The 16,614-nt window shown below is 39.6% G+C and overlaps 1 protein-coding gene across 1 annotated transcript in view; it reads right to left on the reverse strand.

The window, feature by feature from the left end:
* Window positions 1–16,614, reverse strand: part of FRAS1 (Fraser extracellular matrix complex subunit 1) — a 467,475-nt gene that overhangs the window by 113,364 nt on the left and 337,497 nt on the right. Inside the window, exons 33-35 of the mRNA XM_060147971.1 lie at window positions 10,042–10,156; window positions 7,898–8,035; window positions 5,877–5,909 (exon numbers count right to left, since the gene is read on the reverse strand). Coding sequence (XP_060003954.1) covers window positions 5,877–5,909; window positions 7,898–8,035; window positions 10,042–10,156 — 286 coding nt within the window. The remainder of the gene's footprint in view (window positions 1–5,876; window positions 5,910–7,897; window positions 8,036–10,041; window positions 10,157–16,614) is intronic.

The following is a 16,614-nucleotide window of genomic DNA, read 5'->3' on the forward strand; positions in this document are numbered from 1 at the left end:
TTTAAAAACTTCTGCTCTGTGAAAGAAAATGTCAAGAGAATGAGAGGACAAGCCACAGTCTGGGAAAAAATATTTGCAAAAGACACATCCGATAAAGGACTCTTATCCAAAATGTACAAGGAACTCTTAAAACTCAACAATAAGAAACAACCCAATTAGAAAACAGACTGAAAACCTTAACAAATACCTCACCAAAGAAGAAACAAATGGCAAATAAGCATATGAAAATATGCCCATCATCATATGTCAGCAAAAAATTGCAAATTAAAATAACAATAAGATCCTACTGTGCACCAATTATAATGGGCAAAATTTGGAACACTGACAACACCAAATGCTTGTAAGGACGTAGAGCAAAAGGAGCTCTCATATATTGCTGGTGGGAATGCAAAATGGTTCAGCCACTTTGGAAGACAGTTTGGCTGGTTCTTATAAAACTAGACATACTCTCACTAAACACACAATTCAGCAATTGCACTCCTTGGTATTTACCCAGAGGAGCTGAAAACTTAGGTCTGCACAAAATACCTGCACACAGGTGTTTATAGCAGCTTTACTCATAATTGCCAAAACTTGGAAGCAGCCCAACATGTCCTTTAGTAGGTGAATGGATAAACTGTGGTACAGCTGGACCATGGAATATTATTCAACACTAAAAATAAATGAGCTACCAAGCTATGAAAAGAAGGAGGAATCTTAAATGCATATTACTAAGTGAAAGAAGCCAATCTGAAAAGGATACATATTGTATGAGTACAACTATATGATATTCTGAAAAGAGTAAAACTATGGAAGACAATAAAAATAGTGGTTGCCAAAGGTGGGGGGAGGTGAATAGGCAGAGCACAGAATATTTTTAGGGCAGTGAAAATATTCTGTATGATATTATAATGATGGAAATGCCATAGGGCAAAAATGCCATATCTTGGTCTAAACCCATAGTATGCACAACACAAAGAGTGAACTCTAAAGCAAACTGGACTTTGGGTGATTATGATGTGTAAATGTAGGTTTATCCTTGGTAAAAAGTGTACCATTCTAGTGAGTGATGTTGATAATTGGAGAGGCTATGCTATGCATGTGTTGGGGCAGGGGTATGGGGAAAATGTCTGTACCTTCCTCTCACTTAAAAAAAAAAATTTATTTATTTATTTTGGCTGACGGGGTCATAGTCGTGGCATGCGGGACCTTTAGTTGTGGCATGCAGGAATCTTTTAGTTGCAGCATGTGGACTTCTTAGCTGTGGCATGCATACGGGATCTAGTTCCCCGACCAGGGATCGAACCCATGCCCCCTGCATTGGGAGCATGGAGTCCCACCCACTGAACCACCAGGGAAGTCCCCTTCCTCTCAATTTTGTTATAAACCTAAAACTGCTCTAAAAAATTAAGTCCAAAATAATTTTTTTTTTAAATCACTCAACAGTAAAAAAAAGAACCTCAGGCAGAAACAAGATAAATTAATTTAAGGTCAGCCCAAGGTCCATTTCCTTTACTCTGTATAATAGGTTCATGGATCATTTAACTTAAAGTCCTGGAGAGGGTTAATAGTTAACCCCTTCACCTATTCAAGCTTTCAGGTAAGTATTGAGGCTTGGAAACCAAATTGGCACACTACCATGATACTTGTTTTGCATGACCATAACACATACAGACAGACTAAATTAAATATCTCATACTCAGAGTCAGAAACTTGTATTAAAATCCTGGTTCTACTGCTTACCAGGTACGGAAACATGAGCAGATTACTACTCTAATGACCCTTAGTTTCCTCAGCTTTCAAATGCTAAAATAAAACCTGTCCTTACAATATTGTTATTAGGATTAAATAAGACAACTTATATTGTAAATCGTTTTGTAAAATGTAAACTGCTATAATCTGTTGTATCTTATTACTGATGTATGAACTATCTATAAGTCTGTCACTAGAAATGAGCTGATATTAGGTTCTTTTCAACAATGACAGAACACTAGAAAAAGAAATAAAAGGCAGCCAAATCAGAAAGAAAGAAAGAAAACTGTCACTATTTGCAGATAACATGATATTATATATAGAAAACCCTAAGGAGTCCACCAAAAACCAAGAGAACAGATGAATTCAGTACAGTTGCAGAATGTGGAATCAATACACAAAAATCCGCTGCATTTCTATACACTAATAACAAACCAGTAGAAAGAGAAATTAAGAAAATAATCCCATTTACAATTGCATCAAAAAGAATAAAATACCTAGGGATAAATTTAACCAAGGAGGTGAAAGACCTGTACAATGAAAACTATATGACATTGATGAAAGAAACTGAAGACACAAATAAATGGAAAGATATTCCACACTCATGGATTAGAAGAATTAATATTGTCAAAATGACCATAATACCCAAAGCAATCTCTAAATTCAATGCAATCTCTATCAAAATTCCAATGGCATTTCCCACAAAAATTAGACAAACAATCCTAAAATTTGTATGGAACTACAAAAAAACCCCAAATAGCCAAGCAGTCTTGAGAAAGAAGAACAAAGCTGGAAGCATCATGAGCCCTGATTTCAAACTGTACTCCAAAGTTACAGTAATCAAAACAGTATGGTATTGACATAAAAACAGATATATAGATCAGAGGAACAGAATAGAGAGCCAATAGATATCAGGTCAATTAATTTATGAAAAAGAACAAAGACTATAAAATGGGGAAAGGACAGTCTCTTCAAGACACGGTGTTAAGAAAACTGGACAGCCATATGCAATAGAAGGAAAATGAACCAGTAGCTTACACCATACACAAAAATTAACTCAAAATGGATTAAAGACTTGAACATGGGCTTCCCTGGTGGTGCAGTGGTTGAGAGTCTGCCTGCCGATGCAGGGGACGTGGGTTTGTGCCCTGGTCTGGGAAGATCCCACATGCCATGGAGCGGCTGGGCCCGTGAGCCATGGCTGCTGAGCCTGCGCATCCGGAGCCTGTGCTCCGCAACAGGACAGGCCACAACAGTGAGAGGCCCACGTATCGCAAAAAAAAAAAAAAAAAAAAGACTTGAACATAAGACCTGAAACTATAAAACTCCTAGACGAAAACATAGGCGGTAAGCTCCTTGACACCAGCCTTGGCTTTTTGAATTTGACAACAAAAGCAAAAATGAACAAGTGGGACTATATCGCACTTGCACAGCAAAGGAAACCATCAACAAAATGAAAAGGCAACCTACAGAATGGGAGAAAATATTGGTAAATCATGTATCCAATGAGGGGTTAATATCCAAAAATATATATATATATATACGTATATATATATATGTATATATATATATATATATACGTATATATATATATATATGAATAACTCATACAACTCAATAGCATAAAAACCCACAATCTGATTTTTAAAATGGGCAGAAAATCTGAAACAACATTTTTCAAAAAAGATACACAGATGGCCAACATGTTCATGAAAAGTTTCTCACTCACTAATCATCAGGGAAACGCAAATCAAAACCACAATGAGATATCACCTCACACCTCTTAGAATGGCTATCATCAAAAAGACAAAAGATAACAAGTGTTATGAGGGCATGGGGAAAAGGGAACCTTTTTATACTGTTGCTGGGAATGCAAACTGGTGCGGCCACTACAGAAAATAGTATTAAGCCTCCTAAAAAAATTAAAACTAGAACTGCCACATGATGTGGTAATCCCACTTCTGGGTGTGTATCCAAAGGAAATAAAATCAGTATCTCGAAGAGGTACATGCACTTCCATGTTTATTGTAGCACTATTCACAACTGTCAAGATGTGGAAACAACCTAAGTGTCCACTGGTGGATGAACGGATAAATAAAACATGGGAATATAATGTACAGCACGGTGACTATAGTTAATAATACTGTATTCCATATTGGAAAATTGCTAAGAGAGTAGATTTTTAAAGCTCTGATCACAAGAAAAAAATTTTGTAACTATACATGGTGACAGATGTTAACTAGACTTATTGTGGTGATAATTTTGCAATATATACAAATATCAACTTATTATGTTGTACAACTGAAAATAATGCAATGTTATGTGTCAATTATACCGCAATAAAAAAAAATAAAAAACCAGTGACACAACCCTAAAATTTACTATTAATTCAAGTGTGACTTTTTAACCTTCAAAGAAGAAAACAATATCTGAGAGTTTGAGGGAGATGACTTTATCCCTACTAAGATTTATCCCTACATGAAATATAATAGGACATATGGATGGTTGATTCTAATGGAATAGTCATCCGAACTAAACAGCTGTTTAAGGATTTATGGTCATCCATCCTCACTCTAGACCTAAGTTAAGAAAGTTTGTCTCTACTTTGCATCAGCATAGATGCCAGGTCTGATTCTGCTTTTGCTTACTGGCACTCAGCTTCTACTGTACTTGAACTAAAACTAGGATGCTGAGGTCTATACACAGCTATCACAACTCACTGTCTGGGTCAGAACACTTCCAATAGAAGGCTGTTTCATCTACATTGAAAATTTGTTGTTTAGTGTAGCCACCATCATTAATGATCTTAGCTAAATCATCTGGATAACTTGCTGCAGCTTCTGCACCAGCACTTACTGCTTCACCTTGCACTTTTATGTTAAGAAGATGGCTTCTTTCCTTAAACCGCATGAACCAACCTCTGCTAGCTTCAAACTTTTCTTCTGCAGCTTCCTCATTTCTCTCAGCTTTCATAGGATTGAAGAGAGTTAGGGCCTTGCTTTGGATTAGGCTTTGGCTTAAGGGAATACTGTGGCTGGTTTGATCTTCTATCCAGACCACTAAAACTTTCTTCCTATCAGCAATAAGGCTGTTTTGCTTTCTTATCATTTGTGTGTACACTGGAGGAGCACTTTTAATTTCCTTCAAGAACTTTTCCTTTGCATTCACAGCTTGGCTGTTTGGCACAAGAGACCTAGCTTTTGGCCCATTCTGGCTTTTGACATGCCTCCCTCACTAAGCTTAATCATTCCTAGTTTTTGATTTAAAGTGAGAGATGTGTGACTTTTCCTTCACTTGAAAACTTAGAGGTCATTGTAGGGTTATTAATTTGCTTAATTTCAATATTGTTGTGTCTCAGGGAATATGGAGGCCTGAGGAGAGGGAAAGAAACAGAGGAATGGCCAGTTGGTGGAACAGTCGGAACACACACAACTTTTATTAGGCTTACTGTCTTATACGGGTGTGGTTCCTGGGGCCCCAAAGCAATTACAATATTAACATCAAAGATCACTGCTCACAGATCACTACAACAAATATATTAATAATGGAAAAGTTTGAAATATTGCAAAAATTACCAAAATGTGACACAGAGACAGGAAGTAAGCAAATGCTTCTGGAAAAATGGCACTGATAGACTTCTTTACACAGCGTTGCCACAGACCTTCAACTTGTAAAAAATGCAGTATCTATGAAGCACAACAAAGTGCGATAAAACGAGGTAAGCCTGTATGTGCCTCTGTTTTGGGAGCTTTACACATATGTAATTATTATTTATTATCCTCACTGATGGATAAGGCATTCAGGTACAGAGACGTTAAGAAACTATTCCACAGTAGGCTGAACCCCAGGCAGACTGGATCCAAAGTCTAAGATCTTAATCATTATTACCTTTTTTTAATAGATATTAGGACAAGTTGAAACTGGGCTTAAAGAACACTAATCTTTGGTATCCTTGGTGGATTATAATTATTTTTTCTATGAATACAAAGTTAAGCTATTACTATTTTAACTAGCCATGTGATTATTTTAGAAGAAACTTATGTAACTTTTAAGTTGTTCTTAGAAAATAGCTAAAAGTAATGATGAAGACAGCAAAAAGAAGGAAAAATTCCATCTTCTAATAAAATTGAGATTAAAATTTTCACCTGTGAAGTGGAATTTCACTGAGTCTGGGAGACCTGAAAGAACAGAAGACAGAAAATCAGTATACTAAACATTTTGGGGCCAGAAATAGATGGGAAAGGTACAAACTATAGGGCAGAGGTTAGAAAAGTAAAGCACATTTTAACCTAAATTATTATGACTTAAGGAAAGATCACCAGGTTGTTTGCTAATGTTATGTTGACTCTAATGGTGCCAACGCTAATTTTAAGTAACAAAAAGAACCACAGAGTGGAATGATTTTATATCACATCAGTTAGAGTGATTTATAATACATTTATTCAGATCCCATTTTACCAGTACATAAAATCCTACAAATCGGTGAATGTGGGTGATGTCGTATGTCACTGACAAGGCTTTCTGGTGGGTCAATTCCATTGTAGATATAGTGATGCCTGGGACACTGATTTACACACTATAACAGTGTAAGAGATTTATCTCGTGGCATTTATCCCGTAGATTATACAGGATAGGAGTCTCCTCTCTCTAAAAAGGCTCTAGGAACACAGGCGAGCATAGTGGATTCGGAAATAACCTCAACCAGGGCTGACATGTTTTCTTTCCCTCTAAGCCCAGGAGGACCTGAGTTTCTTGTAAAGTAGGTCTTGTAAAGTTGGGGTTAGAGGACCGTGAACATTTTCACTGGTTATGAGTTATCCAGTTAGTAAACACTGGGGATACTCTTAGAGAAGAGGTCTATCCCAGCGCTTAGGGATTTTCAATCTAATTGAGGAGTTCATTATTTTCTAGACAATTGCATCTATAATGGCGTATTAAATAATGGCAAATATTACTTTAAATGATTGCCATACTTGAAAACATAACTCTAAAATTATTCAACCGCTGTTCAACTCACCATAAGAAATCACCAACTGTTCTGTACGATTAAAGCTACTGTATGATCAAAGCTACTATATAAAAATAATACTCTATATTAATCGTGTTATGTGACACATACATCTTAAAGATCATAAAGAAACAGGCTTCAAGATTTTTAGAATCATTCCAAAGCACAGAAATATTTAGGGGTAGGGACTTAAAACTCAGCAGCTTTGAATACTGGGTCAAGGGGAGACTAATGGGTGGCAAGGATTAAGGCTATCCTGGCTTAGTGGAAGGGCACACACTTGCTTGAATTAGAAATGTAGTTATTCTTTTGCTCAATCTTCTCTTCTTTAAAAAAGGTGTCTTTGTCAAATCCTGGTTTTAATCCCAAAGGTCGCCTACATGGGACCTTCCATGAAGTATGGCAGGATCCTTCTCACTAGATTCCCTTCATCCACATGGCCATCTGTCCTGGCTTCGTCCTCAAATCACTCCCATCACTGCAGTCAAAGAGATCCTTATGGAAAGGCATCCTCCTATAACTTAAAACCTCCACCAGGTCCTTATTGTTCTTGGGATAAGGCTCCCAATCCCTGCAGTCTCGCAGTGGCCTTAAGGTCTGCCCTCTATCTCTCCCTGCAGGCCCATCCCCACTCTGTTCAACCCTCCACATTCCAGGCACAATGACTTTTTTCAGTGCCTAGAACATCACATTCTCTCCCTCCCAGGGCCTCTGCACAGGGGCATGTGCCCTTCCTTCAGGAATGTTCTCCCAATGATCCCGACACACACACTTAGCCTAGTTAGCTTCTACCCACCCCTCTTCTGTCAATATCTCCCTGGGGCAGCCTCCAGTGGACCCTCAGTCTAGGTCAGTCTTGCTACATCCAATTCCACCACTGAACATTCTTCCTTCTTTTGAGAGCTCTTATCTCAGCCTGCAATTAAACATTCATTACTGGGATTATTGATCAAATTCTGTCTCTATACCTAGGATCCCCAAACTCGCCAGGATTCCTGCGTCTTTTTGCTCACCACTAGATCTCCAAGGCCCATTCGGGCCTTGCCATATAGGAGGCACAAAATAAGGCTTTATTAAAAGTATGCCCTGAAGAACCACAAGGAGTGGTTGTAGAATATAGTGCCTTGGGTGCCTCAAAATAGAGAAAAAAAGCATTACCAGCAAAGGAGAAGGCCATGATCTCCTGGAGGTGGGGGGCTGCAGTGGGGGGACGGTACATAATGTTGCCCTGGTTAATGTCTTCCTGGGTGAAATACCGGATGGGAGAGTGAGGCTGGTCCCTGTGTTCGATGATGCCTAGGAGGAAGAGAGACGGCATGAGCAATCAACAGTAATTCTGACGGCTGACTGAATGATCAGAGCCATAAAGCTGCCTTTCCCACTGGCGGAAGTCTTTTATCCTTCAGGAACAATTGCTCTCAGCTTGTTCTTGGTATACTATTCTTCAGTTATTCAAGAAAAGGGCAAATCTGAAACCCAGATACCCTTGACTAGGCCTCATTGACCATAAACAATAGTAAGATGCAAACTACTGCCCCCTAACGTAGCTTAGACCTGGGAATTCTGAAGTCATAGACACTGTACCATAATTATGAGATTCTCTCAATTGAGTTTAAGTTCAAAGGTCAACGTCGCTACAAAAATGGCACAGGCCGGTCTCCTGGTGAGGCTGTTAAGATTTTTTTCAATCTACCCTCCTTCCTTCAGAAAATCCTTAGTCTCTGTGATGACCTTTGGCAATAGTAACATGGATCTTGATTGTTCTAAGATCTGGATTTGCAATTATCACTAAGTTATAAATGCTTTAGGGGTGGCAGATTTGCCTGTCATTTCTAAATTCTGCAGGTACAGAACTGATGCTATGATCATCTTTCACGTCCTACTTACTCTTTAAAAGGAGGACACTAATTCAGCTTCTGAGGGACTGACAGACCTACAGTCATTCAGGTTGCTGGTCTGAAAGAACATCTCCACCCTAGCAACGTAGGGAGGACGACTCTAGCTATGGCTTAGCAGATGAAAAAAGAAGATGGAGGACTTTTAGTCTTTTAATCTCTTTGGACTTTATCAAAAGGGAAATGAAATTTAATTTCTCCTTGGGAGAAATTGATAACGTGAAAGGCTCATAGCTAAGGCAGTGGTTGGTCTTGGGAGAGCAGCCTCAGAGACAGGAGCAGAAGTATCTTCGTAGAAGCGGATCTCCTCACTGTAAGGCACACACACATCTCTCTGGGAACAGGCTTGGTAGCTGAGCCCAAAGTTAAGGGATCTGAAGGCTGGGGACTGATGGCCAGGGCCCACCTCTCCTCTAATTGTAGTTCCACATTTCCATGCTCCTGTATGAGAGCACAGAGCTGTGTGCTGACACGTTTGTCACGATGGGAATTCCAGAGTTGTGAAGCATTTGACATGACAGATACTAAATGGTCTTCTGGGTCAGTATCTCCTTAAGGAGAACACTTGCACCTTCTCACAATTAGGACGTTTCCTTCCCCTTCATTTGGGTGACCGGTAATACTACTGTAAACGTAATTGGTTTTTTGAAGCTCATAGGGTATTAATATGTAGGAGCACTATGTAAACTTCTAGAAGTCATAAACAGCATTTATTACCTTGGTTAAAAAAAAAGAGGAGGAGGGGCTTCCCTGGTGGCGCAGTGGTTGAGAGTCCGCCTGCCGATGCAGGGGACACGGGTTCGTGCCCCGGTCCGGGAAGATCCCACATGCCGCGGAGCGGCCGGGCCCGTGAGCCATGGCCGCTGAGCCTGCGCTTCTGGAGCCTGTGCTCCGCAACGGGAAAGGCCACAGCAGTGAGAGGCCCGCGTAACGCAAAAAAAAAAAAAAAAAAAAAAAAAAAAAAAAGAGGAGGAGAGCCTTATCCATGCGGGGGAGAAACTGAGTATGTGTGGCTCAGCCCCCATTGGGCTCTCTGGCAGAGCTCCTTGTCCTTAGCGCACGCTCATTCTGGTCCACTCGCCTATCAGAACCTCACCAGGGCAGGCCCTGTCCCTACAGGCAGTGCGTGGGAGGGGAACTCATCCAGTGATGAAGTTATGTGCACACTATGTTCTCCAGTACAGCTCTGTCAGTACCAAAGCTGACACATTCATCTCCATCTGTCCGGCCACAGTGTCTCCCTCTCAACTGGTTCTCAACTCAGAGGACAGGAACAGAGGTGATGAATAATTGTTACTCCTTAAATCCTCAACAAGTAGAAGCAGACAGAATTCCAGAGCTTCTAAGGCTGGTCAACAAGTAGAAGACAACAGCACCACTCAAAACATCATTTACTGCACGCCTTACCTTGACTGGGATGCAAAGGTAGAGTGATATTATATATTATCTTTCCACTTGGTCTCTCAGAGTTTACAAAGGAGAGAGAATGAGGCTGAATCACAGTCAGGCCGTCCTCCCGAGCCTACACAAAGTTTAAGAGAGAAGAAGAGAAAATAGTGTGACGAAAACAAAAGCCAGAGGCAAAAGCAAACCTCATTAAAAAAAAAAAAAAAATCAACTTACTCCGTTAGTCACATTTAGCAAAATTTTCTCTGAGAGTTCAAAGGGAGGATCTGGTCTCCTTGCAGATGCGTCCCGGCTGATTCGCCCTTCTCTCCCCTGCCCTTGGCCCCCTGGGTTTACGTTGGTACATGCTGTGGGTGCCCCAATATGATCACTTTTCCCTAGTTGGAACTCACAGTGGTACATGTTTGGAAATGAGCCATCACAGCTGGCTATTCTACTATTCACAGCTGGATCTCTACAGCTCTGCTCCTCTCGTTTAACAGGCTAAGATTATATCTGGTGAGCATTTCTCCCAACCCCCCAGCTTACTAGTGGGAACTGTGATGCATTCTTTTCTTTTTTTAACTTTGATGGTTTCAAATGGCTAAAGATGAACTCACCTCAAATGCCAAAGAGGCTCACCATTTGAATTCAGAGATTTAAGAATTGTGTGTTTATTACAGCTTATAACAATAATCAATATTTCTCTTCATCTCCATTGTACTATTCCAAAGAACTAGATACTGCTTTTTTGCTTCTAGCTTTCAGGACCCAATGAACGAGTCAAGTGAAATTAATCTGAAGGCCAATGTGTGTGTAGCTTTCACAATCCATTCACCTGTGTGTGTTCACAACCCATTAACAGTGGACAACATTGGAAAAAAAGGAGAGATTCAGAATTCCATGACCAGACCTAACAGAGATTTGGGGACAGCAGCAAAAACACAGAGTGGGGAGGAGAAAATGGAAAAGGAGTGTGAGCACGGGCCCCTTGCCTGGGTCACACATGCCGATAATAAGACAGAACAAAAATATCTGCTCATCGCAGACTCTTCCGAACTGACCCTTGAAGAGTTAGTGTTTGACATGCTCTCCTGCTCTTTCAAGCTCTGCTGCTTTCAGAAGGAATTTCCCATTTAGGGAAGGATTGAGTAGGGCTCAGTAATTCTCATGGAGGAGGGCGTGGTGTTCTTCCTTTTACCAATGAAAAGATTGAACATTGCAGTTGCTTCGTAACTGTCCCCAAGGCATACTCGTCCTGGGAGAGGCAGCATTTGCAGGTTAGGACAACCCCTTATTTCAGGTCATTGCTCAGGTCTGGAATGTAAGGAGCAAGGAAAATCAGAATTGCAAATAGCAGCTGGTCTCTCACCCTAAAATAAAACAGGTTAGGACAACAAAAGAAAAATATACGCCCTATGTAAGGTGTTTACAGCCCATGCATGTGTGCATACATCTATAAATGTGTACACGTGTGGGCACAGGTACACGGACAAAAAGTGCAGGGTGAGTACATTGTTCAGTACCGCTTGCCACCTTTTAATCTCAAAACCATCAGGATATCTGAAAATTCTCAAAGTATTATGGGATATTTTCGAAAATTTAGATGTCCCTAAAACAATAAAGTGGTAAGAAAAAAGAATTATCATGGACCTAGGACGACAGAAAAGGGAAATGTGTTCTAGCCAAGAAAACAGATGTTTTATTACAGAACTTGTTGATACTATTTTTTTACTAATAGAAAGAGACACTAAGCAGAAAAGGCGAGGACTTGATTCTCTGAAGAAAGCAATATTGAGGTTGAGCTATATCAAAGTATAATCAGTTTTAATATTGGCTATTTGAAGTGTTCAATATTTATCAATCAAACAGTAAGAAATGAGAGACTAAAGTTAATGGAAATCATTATAGAAGACACTTTTTTTTATTAAACTATCTGTCAACAAAGGAAGATTATAGAATAATGGTTTCCGTAATACCCATATTACCTCTGAATACATCCAGAATCCAACCACTTCTCCCCATGACATTGCTACCATCCTGCTGGGAGCCACATTCTCTCACCTGGATTACCACAACGGCCTCCCAGCTGCTCTCTTGCCCTCCCCCAACAGTCTATTTCAGCACAGCAGCCAGCATGATGCCTTTAAAAAGGACATCGGACCTCTACTCAACACCCTGCAATAGCTCTCCATATTACTCAGAATCAAAAGTCCCTACGATGGCCTGTGAGGCGGACATGGTCCCGAATCTGCTCCACCCCCATCCGCCCACTTAGCACATCTGTGAATTCATGCAGATTCCTCTGGCTTCCACTTACTTTGATCCAGCCATACTGCCTTCCTTGCTGTTCCTTGAATATCTAGGCATGCTCCTACCTTGATACCTCTAAATGAATGGTTCCCTGGGCCTGGAATGCTCTTTCCACAGGTATCTGTACAACTATCTCTCTTACCTTCTGCAAGTCTTTCTTTAAATGTCATTGTCTTAAGGTAACCCACCCTGACCACCTTATTTAAAGTTACAACCTAGGTCTCCCCTGCTACACTTCCAATCTTCTTGGCCCTGATCTACTTTTTGTTTTATCATAATACTTCTCACTAACATGCTATATGTGAGTTGCTTATTTATTTTGTTTATAACTTATTGTCTATTCCCCTCCCCCAAGAGAATGTAAACTCCATGAGAACATGAATTTTTGTTTGTTCATGGACACCAAGCACCGAGCACACGGCACATGGAAGTGCTCGATAAAAATTTGTTGAATGAATGAAAAAATATTATTATGAAAAAAATTAAGCTAGTAATAAAAATACTTTAAGAAACAACTTCATCGATAATTTTTTAAGAATATTTTTTCATCGTATTTCAATGTCATCTAAAGAATTAGAGAGGCAAACATTTGAACACTTAAGATACAGCAAAGTGTGCATGACTAACATCTTTAAACTTCCAGGTCAGAATTTATAAATGACATTATCATTTCACCCTCCATTAAAAAAAAAAAAGAATTTCCCATGTTGACTGTCATTCTACCAAAGCAGCAAAGCCCATGGCGGGCCTGAGAAATCACACACCCATGAATGATGAGATGAGATAAGTAAAATGAAGGTCCTACCGTCTTCTCACATGGTTTAGTTAGGACAACAAAATTCATTCATATATTCATGTATTCAACACATTTAATTAATTCATATATTCATATACTAAATTTTTAGTAAGAACCTACTATGTGCAAGGTACCAGGCAAAAAGCTGTAGAAGGTACAAGATGAATCAGATATAGACCTTTTCCTCAAGGAATTTCACTTTTCAGTGGGAGAAACTCATAAATAGCTCTAAGGTAGAAAATGCTAAGTAGTGTGAAAGGCTCAGATAAAGCACAACAGTAATTCCAAGGATAACAAAACATTTCCAGAGACTGCAGATAATAATTATACTAGTATCTGAAATGTCTCAAGAGAAGACATAGACACAGACACCCATAGCCATAAAACAAATACAGCAGGCCCAGGCTTGAGTCCATATCACAAAAAGATCAGCTGTTCTAACTGGATCCCTGCTAGCCTCAATAAGAATGGTTTTAAGAGAACTCTTGCTACAGCAATCACTCTGGAAGCAAATGAAACCAGGAAAGAAAGGCCTTTTCCTCAAGGGGTGACCTTGGGCAACCCAACCCTGAGGACCGCAATCACTTAGAAAAGGAAATAATCAATCTTCTTTCACATTAAGAGATAATAGAATTTATCTCCCCTTTAAGAGAGGACTTGGGAATATGATATTCAAAGTGTGTGTTTGTGTGTGTGTGTGTGTACCCATATAATTAATTTGTTTGAATTCAAAGGTCATACAAGAAGATATTATTAGCCATGTGAAAGTAGGTCTGAAAATATTCACTTAGGCAACAAATATTTACTAAGCAACTATTTTATATAAGGCATTGTGCTAGATGCTGAGGAAGATACCAAGGTTAATAAATCAAAGATTTTGCCCTTAAGGATCTTCTAAGTCAAATAGTGGATGATTACTTGGAGAACTGGGAGTTGATGTCAATCTGTTAACTTACTTGAAGAATCTGACACTATCTATGCTGCGATACGCACGTCTTCAGATCCCCTTGCTCAAATTTGATATATATTCTAAATGTACACATCTCACACATGTTTATATATATATGATATATGTGTATACATATCTTATATATATATGCATGCATATAATTCTGTGAGCACTACAGATCAAACCATAAGATCCCATTTAAAGGATCTTAGGTTTGATGAATAACAGAATTACAGAAATGTCACAGAACAAATTTTCATTTAGGCACGTATTTGATTATATTGTTTCTCCTTCTGTGCAATCTTCCTGGGGAATCTCAGTGATTTCTGAGGATTTAACCACTACCAGCCATTAATGATTCTCAAAGGTTTATCACTCACCTTGAATAGCTACTGATCTTCTTCTACCTGCCCTTAATACGCACGCCCTTTACAAGCACATCCCAGACTGAGTGCATCATGCCTTCCACCCCTCCCCCTCCCCCTCAAGTCCTCATACATTCCCCATCTCAATGAATGGCATCTCTGTATGCTCAGAAAATGGGGTGCTTCGCCCTCTCCCATATCTAATTGAGCACTGTCTCTAAATATCTCTAATCTCCTAACTTTTTTTTTTTACCACCTTAACCACTTTTAAGTGTACAGTATAGTAGTGTTAACTAGATGCACATTGTTCTACAACAGATTTCCAGATTCTTTTCCTCTTGCAACACTGAAACGCTATTGAATAACAATTCTTCTTTTCTCGCTCCACACCCCACCCATTCCCCACAGGGGCAACCACCGTTCTACTTTCTGTTTGTAAGAGTTTGACTAGCTCAAATGAGTGGAATCCTGCATTATCTGTCTTTTTGTGATTGGCTTATTTCATTTAGGACAATATCCTTAAGGTTCATTCATACTGTAGCATATGACAGGATTTCCTTTTTTTAAAGGTTGGATAATATTCAGTGGCTGTATATACCACATTTTCTTTATCCACTTATCTGTCAAAGGACATTTAGGTTGCTTCCATCTCTTGGCTGTTGTGAATAATGCTGCAATGAATATGAGTGTACGAGTATCTCTTCAAGATCTCACCAACTCTTAATCCTTATTGCCACTGCATGACCTTCATGCCACCAACCTTTCTTGTTCTAGGTGACTTCAGTAGCCTATTTCTTGGCCTCCTTGCTCCCTGTCTGGCCCCATCTGGGGTGTTCTCTACCCTGCAGCCAAAATGACCTTCTCAAATTGAGAATCTAAGCATGCCACCTCTCTGCTGTATCCTACTTGCCCTAACAGCCTTTCTGGACAAAATGGAATCTCCTTCATCTTATCTTAAGGTCCTCCGTGATCTCTCATTTCTTCTTTCTTCTTCACCTAAAGATTTATGCTCCAGCCAACTGAACTCTCCGTCATTCCTCAAACATGTTATGTTCTCCTGCGTCTCCATCTTCTTTTCAAATGCTGCTCCTCTGCCTGGAATGAACTTCCGCCTATTTCTAGTCTAGATAAGAGGGTCTGCAAGTGTAGTGAGCAGAGCAGTAGCAACAGTATCACCTCGGAACCTGTTAGAAACTCAAATTATCAGCCCTATACCAGACCTACTGAATTGGAAAACTCTGGGGTGGGCTCCAGCAATCTGTGAATTAACAAGCCCTATAGGTGATCCTAATGCAGGCTGAAGTTTGAGACCCTGATTTAGAGATAATATTCACTTCAACCAGCTTGGTTCACCTTCTACAGGACGCCTTCCTTGACCTCTCCTATGCCTTGCTGGACTAGGTGCCCTGCTATCTGCTTCCATGCCATGTCTCTGTCATGACATTTATTACTGTATTGTCACTGTTTATTTATTTTCTTGTCTCCCTCTTTAGACTCTAAGTCTAAAATAGACCAATAGAGACTGCATTACATGATCACTGAATCTCCAATGTCTTCCACAGAACTTGGCATAAATTAGGGACCCGAAAGTGTGCAAGACTGAATAACTGAATGATTGGAGAGGTAGACTCCTACCCTTAAACATCTATATGAATATACTATGTATGAATTTAGCATATGTATTCACAATGTGTTTACCAAATATGTACAAAACTTATGTGCTTAGATGGGTCCAAATCACTGCATTGAGAATGTGCTTTTGTCACATTTTACAGTATGTATATCTTACAGTAATGGCCCTAATTAATGTCAAAAGAAATATAAACTGTGCATATTTTAAGGAATGAAAGAGTAGCCTGATCACATTTTACAGTAGACTAACCTTTGTGATACCCTAAATTACACAGAACAGACCTAATTTACAAACATGCAACCTGAGACCCTCAAGGTTAAGCACGTTGAAAAGTTTCTAGAGGTTTTCAGCAAAAGAGCGGGAGTGATGCCATCTTCATGGCTCCTGGCCCATTTTTTTCCCCTCTAAAGTCAAAATAACACCACATTAGCATTTGGCAAGAAACGTACATGCACATTTTTCTTTACGCTTTAGAGAAAATTCTGGTCCAAGCTCCTGCAGTCAGAATGATGAATTATAGACTCTATAGTGTTCCTGA

This window comes from Lagenorhynchus albirostris, chromosome 4 (assembly GCF_949774975.1).
Source record: "Lagenorhynchus albirostris chromosome 4, mLagAlb1.1, whole genome shotgun sequence".
Taxonomy (NCBI): Eukaryota; Metazoa; Chordata; class Mammalia; order Artiodactyla; family Delphinidae; genus Lagenorhynchus; species Lagenorhynchus albirostris.